Source organism: Crocodylus siamensis, chromosome 3, assembly GCF_052110815.1.
Source record: "Crocodylus siamensis isolate JL-2025a chromosome 3, ASM5211081v1, whole genome shotgun sequence".
In the NCBI taxonomy this organism is placed as follows: Eukaryota; Metazoa; Chordata; order Crocodylia; family Crocodylidae; genus Crocodylus; species Crocodylus siamensis.
Genome location: NC_143397.1, coordinates 218,169,889 through 218,189,039, shown reverse-complemented (window position 1 = coordinate 218,189,039; position 19,151 = coordinate 218,169,889). Strand labels below are relative to the sequence as shown.

The following is a 19,151-nucleotide window of genomic DNA, read 5'->3' as shown; positions in this document are numbered from 1 at the left end:
ATCAGTTTTAAATAAAAGTGCCAAAAAGGCCCAGTAATGGACCTGATCTATACAGATGCTGCGGAGTTGGGTTGAACTAACATGCTGTCTCTTCTGGCAAAGCAATCACACCCCCTCCCACCTCCAATCCCTAACCCTAACCCCACCCTCATGTCTGTCAGCGCCCTAGATGTTCATTCTAGAGTTTCTGGCAAATTTTTTTACACATCTGGGCTAGGACAAATAGAGTAGATTGCCTTTTGGACTGACTGGAGTAGATAGCTTATTAAGTCTGCCCTGGTAAAGTAATTCCTATGTTCCTTTTTGAGATAATATGCCCTTTTGAGTTTTATTGGAACTAGGATTTATCAGATGTAACCGCTGTGTTTCAACTGTGTTCAGAACTCAACAGCGTTCAAACCACATGAAACAAGTCTGAATCCCTCAATCCCTTCTCTTGCATCAGAACGACCATAGCAGATACCACAATTGGGCATCTTTGTTGAAGAGGCTCAGTATTTCAGTCAGAGATGAGAGGGCATTGGGAAAGTTTGTCTAGCACAAGCCTGAATTATGCTGAAGTTTGAGGCAGGAACTTTAGGAAAGATGTATGGTTTTTTAAGCATGGTTTTGGCCAATACAATGTGACAGGCTAGCTGGCAGTGACTTAACCCAGGGGTTTTGAAGGGGTAAAAGATGATTGGAGGACTTGGGATTCCCCTTCCTCACCAATCAGGCCCCAGAGACTCACTCCCCTGTGTCCCAACTGGCCCCTTGGGTCACCTGGAGGAGGATAAAAGGGGCAGCACAGCTGACTCAGGGGAGACCAGCAAGGGACCACAAGGAAGGAGTTTCAAAGAGCTAGGCCAGTGGGATGGGAGCAGTTGCCCCAGAAGTGCCTGAAGGAGTGGGACCTTCAGGCAGCAGTGGGACCCTCAGCAGTGCAGTGTGCAGCCAGCAGGAGAGGCTCCCCACTGGGCTCTAGAATCCCCTACAAGAGGCTGCAGCCAGCAGGAGAGGCTCTCCAGCTCCATCAAGGATCTGAGCAATGACCTGAGAGGTTCCCAGCTCTGCTTCCAGCTCCCCAATCAGAGGCCGGGCAGCTCGACCTGAGGCCAGGGCTCCTGGAAGGCCAAGACCCCTAGCAGCTTGGCACAGTACCACCACTGGTGACTGTGTGGTAGTTTCTGCCTACCACATGGGACATCCAAGTTCAAGTCCCAGCTGGGATGACTTGGGGTGAGTGAAGTAACAGGGAGAAATTCTTGTTGCAGTGGAAAGTGCGTTCTCTCCCCCTCCTGGTACCTAGGCCCTATATTCCTTGTCATTTGGCATTTTGTATTTTGTGACTTTTATATTTCACCAACCAGTACTGTTTGTTTTACTGTTTGTGTTTTATATTTTGTTAACCCTATCTTTTGTCAGCTGGATGAATATGGCTATGATTGTAAGCGTCTAACCTTTGTTGAATCTTGCCCCTTCAGGGCGTTGTAGTGTCCCTTTTACCCCCTGGTTTATACTGGTTATGTTCCCAGTACTGTTCTCTCATTAAAAGGTATATGGTTAAGTCCCCACTCTGCTCCATAGGGGGAGGACAGTCCCTACACCTCCCACAGCGCTTGTGCACCTGCTTTGATCCCTTCAAATGGAGAGGGGGTACCTCTTGGAGTACTGCTTGGGTTACAACAATTTAAGTGATACTTATAAAACTTGTCATAAACTTCTTAACACCTGTAATAAAAAGCATCTATAGTTCACCACTAACACTAGCTAGCTAACATGTGTTAGCCCACAGTTTTCCCTGTCTACACTAATGCTTTTAGAATGGGTTTAACAAACTCATCTAGTCACAAGCACCTAAAACCTGTTGATAAATTCTCTAGCCTTCCCTCAAAGGCTTCTCATGTCATCAGAGGCTTCCGGTCAGATTACAGACTCTTCAGTTTTTAGTTTTATCAATTTCTTAAGGGTACTCAAACAACTGGTCATTCAATCTCTAGGCCATTAGCAATTAATCTTGCAGCACTCACGGAAGACAGATGATGTACCAAAGAGTTGGAGATGCAAACATGCATCAGGAGGAGAACCTGGGGTATTATAATTTCAGACTCAGAAGGATACCAAAGGAAATTATTAAACAAGTTATAAGCACTTAGGGGAAAAAGTGAAAAACAACCAACATGGATTAAGTTTGGCATACCCTATTCTTGACACATCCAATTTTATGCTTGACAGCATAACTGACCTAATAGAAATGATAGAACATGATTGTAGTAAGGAATTTTTACAGTCCCACATATTTGCATATCATTACAAGATGGGTGTAAAACTGGTGGAAAAACCATACTTAAAAAGTAATCATCAGTGATTAGGTGTCAAATTGGAAGGACATGTGTAGAAAACAAAAGGACCTGCAGTTTCAAGCAATATTTTCATTAACTACTTTCCTAAAGAAATAGAAGGTACACTTACAAAAATCTGCAAACAAAACCAAACTGGGACGGGTTGCAACTACACTGGAGAAAAGGATTAGAATTCAAAATGGTTTTGATAAAATAGAGAAATAGCCTAAAATAAATAAATGAAATTCAATAGACACATGCAGAAGACTACATTTCAGAAGAGGGAAAAAATGAATGTAGACACAAAATGGGGAATAACTGGCAAGGCATTAGTATTGCAGAAAAGGATATTTGTAGTAAAATGACTCCCCAGATATAAGATTTTAGGAAAGAAAAGATATGCACATATTCTGTTATCCTGTCTGGCTGTCCCCTATATTTTAATTTGGCCTCAATAAAAATATCTATGTCTGCTGCAGCACAGCAGCAGACAACAGAATATAACTATCCCTTGGAAAAAGTACGGATTACTAACATTATGCTTGAGAAGAGGACACTGAAGGTTTTATCCCAGGATCAGGATTTTTATCTTAATGAGCCACATATATAAAATGCTCACCAAAAAAAAAGATCTCTTTTAACATGGATGCAACTTTCAGCATGAAAAAATATTTTTCATCAATAGCACTTTTAAAAAATTAATTTAATCTGTGAAGAATTAATATTCCAGTGTCAGAATAAAGGGTTTTTGGTTAAAATCACTCACATTGATAGTGACTGTTCTCAAATTTGGGGTCATTGTCATTGACATCAGCAATGAAGATGGTGATCTGACACACACCAGTCAATGGCTCCTGGGCTTGATCTGTAGCTGTAACAGAGAGTGCATACTCTCTCTGCTTCTCTCGGTCAAAACTCTGAGTGGTTGTGATAATTCCTAGAAACAGAAATACTTTCTGTAAGTCAAGCGTACATGGCTATGGAAAAACCCACAACATTTGTGTGTATATATAAAATGATATTCTGAACTCCCAGTCTGCATATGGGAGAGACATTAAGCAGTTTAGAAATAAGTTTTATAACATTCAAAGGTGAATGCTGACCCTAACTGAAAAGTGCACCTACACTTCTCTGCCAAACACAACCCATTGTCCATTTCTATTCTTAATTTTGTCTCAACATAAAGTTAAAACTACTCTGAAATTCTCCATCATCCCAGGAAATGAGGATGACTCTTCCCTCCCCCTAACCTTAACCCTGGCTTGTCTGTCAGTTCAGTCAGTGTATGCTTGGCCACATAGTTGTTTGAGGGAAATACTGTTTCTTTCAGATGGTGATTATGTCACTTAAAGATCTGCCATGAAGATTTGTTGCATTTGCCATAAACTTCCTACCAATGAGATTTTTTTTGAAGATTGGTACTCAGGTGACATTATTATGATTCTGATAAAGCCATAGCTTTTGTCTGTGTGTAATTTCATCAGAATCCATTTCAAACTGTCCCTGATATCGTTTCTATGTCTGGAAACACAGTCTATGGTTCTATGCACTGTTATAACAATACCCTGTTAATATACCAGAAAAGCATGCACCCACACTCACATAAAAGCATTTGTATTCTGCTTTAATGCAACAAGTTGAGAATGGATCACCTGTATCTGGATCAATGTTAAAGCCTGGTGAAGCTCCATCTCTGTGCATGAGCCCATATTTCACTTCTCCATTAAGTCCAAGATCTGCATCATAGGCTGCTACCTTCAGGACAAAGGTGCCTGGAGGCTGGTTTTCTAGTACCCAGGTGCTATCACTGTAGTAGGTGCACTAAAAATATTTTATATATTTGTATTTACATATTATACAAATACAAAATTTAAACCAAAAACAAACAAGGCTTTAGAAATCACCTATTAAGTGTCACTATTTTTTCAGCACAGTTTTGAAGAATATAGAATTGAATTACTCTGCATGTTAGAGAAGTCAACTCTTTTATAAAAAGTCTATTGCTATTTAAATGATGAAAACATCAGAAAACTAGAGGTATATTTCATTACAGAAGATCTAGTATACCTTAAATATTGCCCTTTAAAACTAGCCACTTCAAGGAATCAAGGACGAGATTGCTACACTGCCAACTTAACATATAACCATCTACATAGGTGACAATAATGAAAAAGAGGTTTCCAGGATGGCAGCTTACCTCTCTGAAAACAGGCCTGTTGTTATTAACATCATTAATTCCTACAATAACCTCTGCAAAGCTTCTGAGTGGAGTAGGCCCCCCAGAAGTGTTGTCATCTATTGCTGTGATGTTTAATATGTATTGTGGTCCTTTTAGTTTGGGCAGAGGATTTCTCCGAAGTTTAATGATGCCTACATATTGGAGAAGAAACTGCAATTTTACTTAGGACATAACCAGAAGGTGTCATTTTTGTGCCACTCAGTGTTGGGGTGGATTTGGATTTTGACTGAAAGTGCAGGATTGGTCTTTGGCCTGTGACTCAAATATTTCAATGCATTTGGTAGTCTCTAGTACATGAGAGAAATAGTTCTGAATTAAGGAAGCCAGTACAGTTTACAGACTATACAAAAAAGTTGCTATTTTGCCTCTCATAATTATGCATTGAAATATAGGCAGTCCTCGATTTGCAAAATGTTGTAACTCAAAATTTTGCACTTACAACATTAATAAATTGACACCGTTTCAACTTTATGACATCAGTTTTGACTTCACAGCACTTGATCTGATACGACGCCAGGTCAGCGAACAAGTTTGCTGCATCACTCATCTCCTTGGAGAACATCTGTCCAAACTGCCTTTGACACTTTCTTTAAGAAAGCAGGCAAGACTCCAGAAAAACCTACAGCCAAGACTCCTGAGAAGACTCCAGGCAAGAACCCTTCAAAAAGTCCAACCAAGAGCCTTTTTAAATGCTCAGCAAAGTCACCTCAATGAAGTCCTTCCAAATCAATATGATTGCTATTTACAATATAAATATATTCATGTAGCTATATTACTCATCTATATTTGATGAAGTACAAAATTCTGGGGTATTTTTGGTGAAAATAGGGTATCAGGCCTTGGTTCAGGAACCAATCCCCCATTTATAACATTCTTATGAGAAAATTGGTTCCGAGTTACAACATTTCGACTTAAGACATGGTTTTCAGGAACCAATTGTGTTGCGAGTCCAAGGACTGCCTGTACAACAAGAGTTGTTTCTGATATGGACAAAGCAATGTCTCAGTAGTTTCAGATAAGGTAAATCTTTGAAAGCTTCTTTTCCTACCTTTCTTGTTATCCAGTTCAAAGTTGCCTTCTTCATTGCCACCAGTAATCAGGTAAAATACCCCATCTCCATCAGGATCCTTGGCACATACAGTAGCCACTAATGTACTGGGACCAGCATCTTCTGAGAGGAATGTTTTGTAACTGATGGAAGCAAGGAAGCAACTGAAGTACATGTACTATCAAGTGAACTAGCTTTCTGCTAACACACTAACTAATTTAAAGAATGTGGTATTATATACCTTTTTGGGAGTCATAGTACAAACTGTAAGTCAAAACTAAATTATTCAAAGGCTGTACACTTAAATCTAGTTTTGACTTACAGTTTGCACTATGATTGTAATCTGACATACATTTTCCAAGGATTTTTGGGGGTGGGGAGGTTAAAAAAAAATCTACTATCTAATACCTCATATGTAAGAACAAGCTCTATCTAGTTAATTTGCTATACAATTTTTCTATTAAAATTTGTTTTGAGAAAGTATTAGATAACCCACACTTCAATCTGTCTTACAGAGCCAGTTATCATATAACTGAAACTAGCTAGAATGTACAAAGAGATTCCCCAGGAACTTGGCTCTTTCATTCATTTTGTTAAATACAGCTTCTTTTTTTCTACATATCTAGTAGTAGAGGGGAAACAGAAGTGTCTAACAGTCTATATTCTGAGTAGCGAGTGTCTTTTTTTTTAAGCAAGCAAGCAAACTGTTTCTGCCCAGTTCCTTAAGCTCTCATTCACAAATGCATGCCACTAACTTCTCAGTAACTTGAGGGCACTTGGAATGTGAGTAGGTGTTTATCAATCCGCAGTTTCTTTTAAACAATGACTGCAATATACAAAATAATCTAGAACTTGAACTGTTCTTACACAGACTGAGAGAACACGGGTGCCTCATCATTTACATTGGTCATTTGAATGCGCACAGATGCAGTTCCAGTCCGAGGAGGGTGCCCTTTGTCTACAGCTATCACCACAAACTCATACATATGGCTTGCTCGTTCAAAGTCCAGCCGCTGCTTAGAACTGATGACTCCCTGAGGCGTGATGGAAAAATCAGCGCTTTGAATAAAGTAAGAAATCTCAGAGTTGGAGCCAGAATCACAGTCTGTTGCAAGAACTGCAAGAGAGGATTTCAGATAAAATAGTGAGGACACATTCACAGAAGCTGGGTTATTACACCAATGTGTGCACCAAAAACTTTGCATAAGAACTTGTGAACAAGCACCCTCAAAAGCTGTCCGAATGAAAAAAACCGCTTTGTTAGCAAAGTTTGATAATGCAACACAAGACTGGAAGGCAAACAAACAAAGCTAGAAAACATCTTGATTTACAGGAGTTTGAATTTGCCTGGGAGCAGTGTTTCAGAAGTGCGAAGAGCGTAGTTCAGCAAAATTGGCCAATACTGATATTAACACACAATCACTACACAAGTGATTTGAACAATATCAGCCATAAACAGTGTACCCCCTGCGCTCTGGAGGTATCTGTCAATTTAATTGGCTCCAAGCAAGGTTACCACTAAAAGGACTTTAATTACTTGCCTTTTCAAGTAACAAGGAGTAATTAAACATTCTTCCCCACCAAGCATTTATTCAGCATATTCAATGCTCCATCTGTTCAGAGACAAGGAGCTGGAGTCTACATAACTGCATCAAGTCACTTCCAGGAGATGAAACTCATCTTTTAACTATTATGTGATTTCTCACCAAACAAACAAGGTTCACATCACACCATATTGAGTTGGTATCAATTTAAACCAACTCATGAAAGAAACTGACAGAACTGACTACTTTAATCTCAAAAGTAAATATTCCGCCATAATACCCGAAATGTCATTATACAAATGTGCAAATATGCACATGGAACTTGGTCAAACTAATGCAGCAATAACTTATGATGGAACAATGACCAGTAATTAAGAGGTCTACTCACCCAAAATACAAAAGGGAAAAGTAAAGTTGAAAAATGAATGCTGAGAGCCTGTGAAATGCCAAGGTGCCATGTGCAGCAATATATTTTCACTTCCATTCTTTTGTAAGATGTTCAGTCAGGAGCATTCCATTTCATTTAAAAAAGGGTGCTACCATGACCTCAGCATGTGTGCTTTTTTACTTTTCTTTGGAAATAGCTTAAAAAATTAATTATGGATATCAACGGTTTCTATTAATGAAGACCGATGGCTTAGATTTAAACAATCCCCTAGGACAGGGGGAGGCAATCTTTTCCATTTCCATTGTGGCTGTAGGCCACAATGACTCATTCCAGGTTGGAGATAGATGGGTGGCAGGACCTTGCTTTCACCACTACCTGTCCCCTAAGTAGCACTGGAAGAGTGCTGGCAATAGGCATCCCCCCCACTGCCAAAGCCCCCATCTTTGGGCTGGATTCAAAGGTTTCAGTGACCGTAGGTTGCTGACCACTTCCCTAGGGTTGCAAATTCAAACATTTTATGAGCTCAGAAAAACCTAGAAGTCAAACTGAAATACAAATACTGAGCAGTACATGTGAGTCAACATTTATGAACTATGGTGTTAGTGCTAAAAGAAAACAATTTCCTTAAGTACAAGGACACTGCCAATATACATTTAATGTAATAATAAACATAACTTTGTGCGGCAGTGCACCTTTGGGTGCCTGCTACTTTAAGGGCTTCAGCAGGCTGCAGACCAGCCTGCAGGTGGGAGCAGACCCAATCAGGTGGTCACATGGCACCTAGGAGGAGACCTGCCTGACTGGCATAGGGCTGGGTAGTCATGGCCAAGACGAGAGCAGGGCTGCCAGTTGCAACTGGAAAGCCAAAGGATGAACCATCACCTGGCCTGAGTACTGCTGCTCCCAGAACATCTGCGAGCTAGGGTAGGAACTATGGGGAAAGAGGAGGTTCCTAGGGAGCCAGGGGAGATACAGATCCCTTAGGAGGGAGCTAAAGGCCTGGAGCTGGGGAAAGGCCAGCCTATAGTAAGGGACCATGTATACAGAGGCCCCAAAGAAAGGCCAGGATGGCTTATTGAGAGAGGCTGGGTAGACATGGGCCCAGAGAAGACACAGGTCAGCCTAAACAGAAGGGGTTTAGACTTTGTGGGCCTACAGACTAGATAAGCCCCCTGAATAGAACCGCTGAAAGTATGGGTGACTAAGGAAAGGCCTGGAAAAACCCTGGGAGTGAAGCTGATTCTGGGGAGAGGTCTGTGGAGGGGCTCAGTGAAATAAAGGGTTGCTTTATACTAGATTTCTGGGGCTCTAAGCAAGCTACATGTGAGACAAATGATTTACAGAGGGGCCTGGGGGTGGGGTGGAGTGGCTTTTGAGTGAAAGGGTCAGCTGCTTGTGGATTGACCTAGGGCTCTCAACTGGCTCAAGCTTAGAGTGGAAGCTGGAGCTATGTATAATGCCCTTGGTATCAAGGCATTAAAAATGGGCAACTCCTGCCTAGAAACAACAAAGGTATGGCAGGTGAGTGGACTGCCTCAGAGGCTGGAGTGGCCCCCACTGCTGCATGCCACTTGTCTGAGGCAGTGCAGTGCCTGCATCCCAGACCCCTCCGCCCCAGCTGGGCAAGCGGGGGGAGGGCAGAGTCCCCACTCCCAGCACCTTCTGCTTGGAGTGCAGCCTAGCATAGCCCTAGCCCCAGCTGCCCCACACAGATCCGGGGCACCCCCCCACGCACACCCTCCCGCACCCATGGCACGTAGCAGCAGCAGCTGCCCCATCCCCTCCCTGCATCCCCTCTTCCCCGGCTGGGCAACTTGCCCCAGCCCCAGCCCCAATCCATCCCTTGCTGCAGGACGCTGATCTGCCCCCCGCCACAACAGACTTACTAGCTGGATGCAGCTGTGTCCAGAGAGGTAAAGGAACCAATCCCCTATTTGTAACATTGTTCCTATGGGAAAGTTGGTTCTGAGTTGCAACCTTTTGACTTACAACACAAATGGTTCCTGAAAACTGCATTGTAAGTCTGAGGACTGCCTGTACTTTAAAATTAAACTGCTAGCTGACTGGAATAACAAGAGTGGAATAACACCTCCAGATCAATGTTTACCACACAACAGCCTGTAATATTGCGATCTGCTCTTTAAAAGACTTCCTTCCCCAAGACAAATAGCTCAACTCCCACGATTTGTGTATCTTAATAAAAATCAAGACAACAGCATCAGATACTGCCATGCTGTCTTAAGAAACATGGAGCCTCTAAGAAACACAGAAAACTCACAGCTCTCTGCTCATCTTTCCCAAAACACAACACCATTGTCAGCAACCCAGACCCCCAGACAGTTCATGGATGAGGATCTAGTTGAAGCCCAACACAAAAAAACACAGGCCGTGCTTTTTGGTACAAAGAGGATTTCATAACTAGGGTCTCCTATAGCTGAAGGCAAAAAATATTCAGTTGGTTAATCCAATCTGCATTTTAGCAGTGCTTCTGAATTCCTCACAGATACTAAACTCTTGCACAGAAGTTGGTGACACGATACCACCATCTACAGCCACTTTGGGCAGGGGTAGGTGCTAGAGCATGGCATGCAAATGCATTTTGCTTGGTGTACAGACTTCAGGGTGGGGAAGGAGCTGCGGCTGCACTGCTGCAACAAGGATCGGGATCCTTGTGGCTCCCCTGCTGTCCACCCCTGCCATGCCAACATCTTACAAGTTGGGGCTGCAGATGTTTTTGTCACTCTGCCCAAAAACAGTGCTGATCCCTGACTTAGGGTACTGTACCTTGATGCTGATGGACAACAATCAAACTTTGGTTATATAGGTCCATCACCTCCCTGGCTGGCCTAAAATAACTAGGAATAAAACTGTCAGCCCTCAAAAACTATGATTAGCAGAAAATGCCCCAGAATACCTCCTTGTCAATACAAGTTACCATAAGCACGTTTATCTGTTCTCCACCCACAACACCAACTCTCCATAAAATATCGTATCTATTTCAAGATCTCAGTCCTCATTTTCAAATCACTCAAGGGTCTTGGTTCCAGAATCTCAGGAGACCATTCTCCAGCTCTAGAAAAAGGATCATGGTCAACAGCCTTGCTTCTCTGACAATGGAACCATCTGTTATAAAAGTGGTGAAAGAGAGCTTTCACATGGTAAAATCCTGAACACATCAAATAGCTGACTGCAGCCTAAGCTTGTGACAAAGGAGAAAGAGGTAGAGGAGACATGATCACCTTGCAGCAAAGATGTGCCAACAGGGATGGTTTCAAGAACATTGTTTCCGATATAAATGGAGTCATGGAATACTGGAAAACAGTCATTGTAATCAGCAATGTAAACCATAACCTGTGACACAGAAAGAAATAATCATGAACACACAAAAGAAAAAAAACTAACAGAAAATGACAGCCTGTACCTCAACAATGGCCCAGGACTGGCTACTTGCTATCTAAAATATGAACATTTTGACACACTGGCTCTTACTACTTAAGATGGCACACTCTATGCCATTCTATACAATGTTTTCCTTCCTGTTTTAGAACTACAGCACGCTACCCTTGAGATAATGCAGGACAGGTAAACATTTAGAATATACAAGACTCAGTGTCCAAGGTTTTTTTCTGATATGATGCTTCTCAAACCCAGTCCGCTTTTGGAGAGAGGCATTCTCCTTACCCAGGATCAAAACAGGATACGTTAAAACTAGGGGTGCACCGATAGAAAAATTTTGGGGCCAATACCAATGGCCGATTTTTGATGAACCTTATTGGCCAATACCAATCCAATTCTGAAATGCAGCTGGGCAGTTTGGAAAGTGGTGTCCAGCTGGTAAGTTTGTGGTGGAGGAAGGGGCTAAGGGAGAGGGAAAGGGCAGATTGAGGCCCCCATGATGAGGGAGGGAGCGGGGCTGGCACAGCAATGGCAGAGCAGGGGATGGAGCTGCAAGCAGCTCATCCGGGGGTTGGGGGACAAAGGGGAGCGGCTCCTGCTGCTGCATACTGGGGCCAAGGAGGTAGAGGGCTCTTCCCAGCAGGGGGATAGGCTGGGCTGGGAGGCAGCAGTGCTGGGAGAGGGCTACGATGGCAGACTGCAGCCATCTCAAAATTTGCCATAGCCCCCCTCCCAGTGCCATTGTCACCCTGAGCAAAGCCCTGACCCTACCCCTGCACCGGAAAGAGCCCGGCACTGCCCTGTCCCCAGCCTGCAGCAGCAGCCCACCCTTGTCCCCTGCAGAGATCTGGGGGCACACCCCCCATGCCCTCCCGGGGTGCATGCAGCAGCAGGAACCACGCCTCCTACACCTCCCTGGACAAGTTACTCACGGCTCCATCCCCCGCTCCACTCCAGCTGTGCAGTGCCTTCCTCTGCCCCAGCCCTACTCCCTCTTTCCTCACCGCTGAACCCTTGATGTGTGTCATCGTTTCCCCCTCCCCCCGCCCCGGCCCCTTTCCTCACAACAGACTTATCAGCCAGACCTGGCTGCTCTCCATGCTGCCGGGCTGTGCTCATGGCCACCTGCATGCTGCACTTCGGCTGTGCATGCACGGGGCATTTATCAGTGACATTATCAGTCATATCAGCCAAAAAAAAGCCGATTGCCGATGCAGTCAATTTTCCTTATATCAGTGCCAATCCAATGTGGGACCGATGTACTGCTGTACCTCTATTTAGAAAAATGTCCTAGTTTCACAGAAAAAAAAATCAAGGTAATATTCTGGCTTTTTTTTAAAAAGTGCATACATCTAAGTACATTAATTATTGGGTTTTATTTTGAACCCTTAAGTACAGAAAAATGTTTGTATTTTGAGTCATAATGAACCTAGAAAAAATTCTGCATGTTTTGTCACATACATATTTATATCTACTCAGCAATATTTCTGCAAGTGGCAGTTCAAAAGGTACCACAGAAATGCGTCTTAGCTTTCATACCTATCTAGGGGCTTATTGCTTTCATCAGTGTAATGACTACCTCACACACACTAATAAATTTTTCCTCAAAACACTCTTGTGATGTATAGAAGAATCATTACCCTTATTTTCCTGTGTTTTTAAAAAGCACAGCAAAGACAGTTAACACAGGAATTATTTTCCAAAGTCAGAAGCTGAACTCAGGTCCAAGCCCCAGGGTAGCACTTAGAACTTAATGGCATTCTCTCTCTGGCTACACATGATTTCATGTCAACACTGATCATGAATATCACATCACTAAGTGCAGTAATAGAGACTGAGGAAATGGCAAACATGACATGCAGTGATGCATCATACCTCAGTTACACTGCTAAGCATACTCTCAACTTCCATTGCCTTCACTAATAAATGATAGAGATGGTGCTCGCTTTCATAGTCCACTGTATGAATCAAGCCAAGCTCTCCACTCTCCTGGTTCAGGCTGAACAGACCACTAGGATTCATCAGCAGTGTGTATGAAAGAGACTGGCTCTGGAAAGAAATAGCTTCAATGACAGCTATGCTGTAAAGAACAGAACAACCATTAAACAAGTTATTTTTTGTTTCACTGAGAGAATCAGAAGTTGGAGAAAGAGCAATTTATTATACAATTTAGCCCAGCTATCTGCTAACAGCTTCAAGATAAGTTTACTTTTTCTTTATTTCAACTCATTGCTCCCTACTGCCCAGCTTCATAACACCCTCTCCCTCATAAGCACTTTCCACCAGTTAATACTTGCAGAGAGCTGTTATTTCTGCCTCATTTATCAGTCTGATGAATTAAATATATTTAATTCCACTTTTCTTTGCAAGTCAATCTTAAAAGACTTATCAGATACCAGCTAGCCAGTGACAGATATGAAAGAAAGCTGGGGAGGAGGGAAAAAGAGGTTGGCCTGGGGTGACGTGAGAGAACTTTGCCAATGGGACAGTGGCTTAGTAGGAAATCCAGCTCTCTGTTTCCTTCCCCTTATCTTTTGGGAAGAAGCTAAGATTTCCAATAGCACACCATTGTCATGCCCTTTTTGGAGGCTCTGTCTTGCACATCAGCCTGCATGCTAGGACAACCACATATGTGAAACTCCCACTCTCTAAGGTTCGGGAAAAGGAAAAATGGCACATCTTCTCATTCAGAACTTCCTGAAGGGAGTGAATAATAGGTCGTACTGACTTCTTAGCCTATTCTGAGTTCTCTTACCCTGCAAAATAACTCCAACATCCCACCCTTCTACTGATCAAAGTTTTATAGTCCCATGCTGCTCACACACTTTAGAAAGGCAACAATAAAACTGACCCATCTTGTTGGTGTCACCTGCTGTTGCTTTGCAAAGCTACTCTGTAGGCAATGGAGGACTACCCTAGAGACTCAGCGGTTTCAGTTCAGACATAATACCCATTCAAAAGACTATTTTCATCATTCAGAAGCTTTGTAATTAAAGAAGCATAAAGAGGAAACTGTCAACTTGCAATGTAGCCCATTTTTTGAACAGTTAAAAGCATTTTCAGGTGTTTATTTAGGTGAAGAAGATTCCTATTCAAAGCAATGAGCATTTAACCCATTGTACAACACAGCAAGATCATAGTTTCATCCAAGTAATCATTTCAGCAGGAACGCCGCCAGCCAGCTGCCTACATAAATTTTTTTCCATGCCTTCATCATTAGAGAAAATATACTTCCATTCCTCTTGAAAGGTTCTATCAGATAGCTTTTGTTGTGCCTGTTGCATCAAAAGCCTGATGGTGTTTAACACTGAAAAATGCAAGGTTCTCCACCTTGGGAGGAAAAACCTGCAGCATCCTTATAGGCTGGGTAGTGCTACACTGGCTAGCACTACTGATGAAAAGGACTTGGGGGTCATGATTGACCACAAGATGAATATGAGCCTTCAATGTGATGCTGCAGTTAGTATAGTGAGCAAAACGCTGGCTTGCATCCATAGATGCTTCTCAAGCAAATCCCAGGACATCATTCTCTTGTTGTACTCAGCCTTGGTGAGGCCACAGCTGGAGTACTGCATCCAGTTTTGGGCTCCTCAGTTCAAAAAGGGTGTGGAGAAGCTTGAGAGAGTGCAGAGAAGAGCCACATGCATGATCAGAGGTCAGGAAAACAGACCTTACGATGACAGGCTGAGAGCTATGGGGCTCTTTAGCCTGGAAAAGCGCAGGCTCAGGGGTGATCTGATGGTCACCTATAAGTTTATAAGGGGTGTTCACCAGGATCTGGGGCAACCATTGTTCACCAAAGTGCCCCAAGGGATGACAATTTTGAATGGTTATAAACTCCTACAAGACAGTTTCAGGCTGGACCTACTGAAGAATTTCTTCACTGTCCAAGCCCCCAAAGTCTGGACTAGCCTGCCACCGGAGGTGGTTCAAGCACCTACACTGAATGCCTTCAAGAGAAATTTGGACGCTTATCTTGCTGGGATCCTATAACCCCAGCTAACTTCCTGCCGCTCGGGAGGGGGACTGGACTCGATGATCTCCCGAGGTCCCTTCCAGCCCTAATGTCTATAAAATCAATGAAGTCTATGTACCTTTTAGAGAGACAACAGGGGTGGGTGCAAGAGTAAAATATTAAGTTCTTTATCTCAGACAGATCAATGCCAGAGCTTGGATTTCCGCCCTTCCTTTTCCCAACCAAGCTGTTCATCCACTAGGCTACAATGCTCCTCTATTTCAAAAGCAGCATCTCTTTTCATAATGCAAGATAGAAACATGTAAATACAATCCTCTCTGAATGAGAAACAAGAGTCTCTGTATGACGTTCCACAGAGCTTCTCTCAGACAGCTGCTATCTACCCACCCTCATCTTCCACTTACTTTTCTCCCATTGGAGTATTTTCAGGAACAAACACAGTATAGGACACATTAGTAAATTGGGGAGGTCTGCAGCCAGCCAGGATGGAAATGGAGGCATAAGAGCTTGTGTTGCCAAATTCGTCAGTGGCCTGCACAGTGACCACGTATTCCTTGTTCCAAGTTAAAGGTAAACCAGTGGTCCTTATAAAACCTGTGTCCATTTCCACTTCAAATCGGTCTTCTCCACCTATCAATAAATACACAAAGCCATTCTGAAGGAGACTTCACAGTAAGTCTATTTACATCTTCACATTTCAGCCTCACTCAAGCCTTTGCTTACATCCATATCCATTATTACACTTTTCACTTATCTGTACTTTTGAGACGCATAGTTAATACACATTACCTCATGAGAGGACAGGAGACCTGGTACCAATAGCCAAGTTTCTCTGCACTGTGAAATGCTACAAAAATATCAAGGGTTTAACTTTAGTTCTCAGATGAGCTGGCCTGAACATCTCAGCAGCCTTCAGGCTTATGGCATTACAGGACAATATTAAATTGGTACATATCAGGAAGACTTTTTCCACTCATTTTCGGAAAGATTATTTTCAGTTCTGAGAAGGATAATTGACCTAATACAAAGTTCAAGCACTTTTAACAGCCTCCATTTCTATTTTATTTGCCAATTTGTTTACTTTCCTGTGTTTTTAAAAAGCACAGCAAAGACAGCTAAAATCCCTCTTGTCAACTCGCATAAATCCTCTGTGTGGATGCTCTCGTCAGAATTAAAGTGGCCATAATTCAATTTAGTTTACTTCATTTGCAAAGTAAATCAAGTTGTAGTTGCTTTGATTATGAAGAGTGTCCATGCAGCTTAATTAGACCCACTTTAAAATTTACGCTTTTACTTAAGATGAATTAGATTACCTTAGAACCCCAGTGTGGCTATACAAGCCAGGGGGCTACTCCAATTAATCAAGCCTGCTTATCGCGCTCCAGCCAGCCTCCATGTCTCCAGTATCAGCGTCCCCATGCTTCAAAATGGCGGCAGGGGCGTTTTAACAAAAGCTTGTTCAACGAGCTTTAGTTATGGCGGTGGCGGCGCTTTTCTGAAGCGTTGGGACACTGATACACGAGATGCTGTGGGTGCTTTAATAACAGTGGCTCTTAGCGCCACTCTAATTAAAGCACCCATTCCCGGAACACATGCAAAACACCCCCTGTGTAGATGAGTCGTCAGTGGAACACAAAACCATTTGCACGGGAAACTAGTTCAGAGCAGCTACTGCACTTTAATTTTGCCCTATGACTGGTTTCACAAACAGTTTCCCTTGTAGACAAGTCTTCAGTTTTGGATTCCCTCTTCTTTTTGCCAGAATTTTGTATAAACTACCTGACATACAGTAGAACTGACAGCTTTCCTTACAGCCTCAGCCGAAAGGGAAAAGGAAGGGAAGTGGCCTGACAATTTATCTAAAATGCTATTTCTATATATGATGTCACAAAATACAATGGGGAAAACTTGCACTACTCATTACTGTGCATGTTCTGTGCATTTGGGAATCTTAGTGCAAGTGGGCAACTTTACAAGAACTGTATTTATCAGTTTTACTTTTACAAAAAGATTTGGACCTTCTATATAACAAATATGCTTGTATAGCTATTAGTCAGAAGAATGTGTTGCTAATTCTGCCACAAATACAAACCATGACAAAATTTTAAAAAGGCATAGGTTTTATAGTCCTTTCTTTTGAATATGTGCCAAAGGAATGCCCTTTTACAAGCTGTTCTTCCTAGAGATTTTAAGGTTATATACACCAGACCAATTATTTTCATCTACCCTTTTCTAATCCTACAAACACAAAATCAGTTATGTTTGGATATTTTTTTTAAGTGGAAGTAGGATTAGTGTGACACTTTCAAGAAAGACTGTGAATTACCCTCTATATTTAAGAAAGGGCACAGGGGAAAAGAGGATGGGTAAGAATCTAATAATTCAATACTGATCATAATAAACTTAAAATCTAAACCAAGCAACCCAAATGGGTATATGTAACTGAAAGACTTGTTTCTACAGGCTTGTTTCACTTGCACTGTATTCATTACCTCTGACTTTTACCAAGCAACCATACCAGGCATACCACAAGCTGTATGGGTAGCCTCTGTGCGAGATGTGGCTGAACAGGGAGGGACGTAGCACAGTGGTATATAGGGCAGAGAACAGAAAGCAGAGCAGCAGTTTGGGAGGGAAGCAGATTAGAGTGGTACCTGGGGAAGGTGCAGGGCTTAATTTCTGATATGCCTGCCAAAAAGGTTCCCCGCCCCCCGCATCAATCTAGGTAATAGATTTTCAAGAGTAAAGCCTTAACTACATGATAAAATTGGATAGTTAAAAAAAACCCGCTCATAATCACGCAGACTTTCTAGGTGTTTGAAAAGAGATTTACCTGCAATAAGTGTATAAGTTATCGCAGTACTGGAGTTTTCTTTGTTAGTGTAATAGGCAGCAAGCTGGTAAATCAGAGTACCTTTTCGAGCATCAGGATCAACACGTGCTAAATAGGGATATGGGTACATACCCCAAGTTAGAAGTTCTTCTTTTGGGGAAAGAATTGTCACATGACACAAATACCAGTCATCTTCTGCAAAACATACATCGATGAAAACAGTATCAGATGTCATATCTAAGATGAGTTTCAAGAATTTAGCCAGGCATTTAAAGGTTTACAGATAAAAACAAAAGGCTATTGTGCACATCTGAAAGTACAGGCAATGCCCCAGCAGAGACATGGATATTTTGGCAGTTGGATTTTAAGTTAATTAATAAATTTACCGATACATGTAACCCATTAAATTATACCAGATAGCTACATCACAAGAAGTAGAGTATTGGTATGTATTCTTCTAGGATCAAGTAAAGTTTTTTGACCAAAATGATTTCAGTGAAAGCTTCATGTACTGCCATCTGCAGAAAGGGAAAACCATCTTCTTCATGGTAGCCTTTAAGACCATTTGAAAACTGCTATATCTTCTACTTAGTCTCCTTTTCCTAGCTAACACACACCTAGGGCCAGATCCTGTTCCACCTAGTAGGTACTAGGGGTGTAAAGATTTTTTCGGCCAATACTGATGGCCGATTATTAACAAGCCATATCAGCCGATAGCTATCCAATTACTGATATGCACCTTAGCAGCTTGGAAAACAGTGTCCAGCTGGTAAGTCTGTTGGGAGGGGAAGGGGCATGGGGAGGAACAGATCCAGGCTCCTGCGATGGGGGCCTGGAGCAGCTGCTGCCAAGCTGGGGTTTGGGACAGAGCCACACGGCTCATGCTGGGGGAGGGGGAGAGGCACAGGGGAAGGGGGGTTGGGTCCCAACACTGCACGTACCCCCAGGGGAGCCATAAGAAGCATGTGCCCCTGGATCTATGCATGGGGCAAAGGCAGGCTGCTGCTGCAGGCTCTTTCTAGTGTGGGGGGGGCTGGGCCAGGGCTGTGCACAGGGTGTGTTATGGCCACCCCAGAATTTACCATAGCCCCCCTCCCCCCACATTTCCTCCGCTGGCAGCACTGCTGTCACCCACCCTGACTGCAGCCCCAGCCCAAACCCCCCACCAGGAAGAGCCCAGCCCCAGTCCACAGCAGCAGCCTGCCCTCGTCCTGTGCAGATCCCCATGGCTCCTCTGGGGATGAACAAAGCAACATTTGCCCCCCACTCCCTGCACCCCCTGGACAAGCCTCTTGCGGCTCCATCCTGTGCCCCTCCCCAGCTGGGCAGCGCCTGCTCCAGCCCCACTCCCTCACTGAAAGGGAATCTATTTACCCCCCCATGACCTTTCCCTCCCGCCACCCCTC

The 19,151-nt window shown here is 43.0% G+C and overlaps 1 protein-coding gene across 1 annotated transcript in view; it reads right to left on the bottom strand.

The window, feature by feature from the left end:
- LOC149869462 (neural-cadherin-like) overlaps positions 1 to 19,151 on the bottom strand; it is an 83,857-nt gene that overhangs the window by 48,062 nt on the left and 16,644 nt on the right. The window contains exons 2-10 of the mRNA XM_090040363.1: positions 17,746 to 17,940; positions 15,317 to 15,542; positions 12,812 to 13,016; positions 10,780 to 10,891; positions 6,476 to 6,725; positions 5,609 to 5,751; positions 4,519 to 4,691; positions 3,974 to 4,142; positions 3,088 to 3,258 (exon numbers count right to left, since the gene is read on the bottom strand). Of these exons, the coding sequence (XP_089896489.1) occupies positions 3,088 to 3,258; positions 3,974 to 4,142; positions 4,519 to 4,691; positions 5,609 to 5,751; positions 6,476 to 6,725; positions 10,780 to 10,891; positions 12,812 to 13,016; positions 15,317 to 15,542; positions 17,746 to 17,940 (1,644 nt within the window). The remainder of the gene's footprint in view (positions 1 to 3,087; positions 3,259 to 3,973; positions 4,143 to 4,518; positions 4,692 to 5,608; positions 5,752 to 6,475; positions 6,726 to 10,779; positions 10,892 to 12,811; positions 13,017 to 15,316; positions 15,543 to 17,745; positions 17,941 to 19,151) is intronic.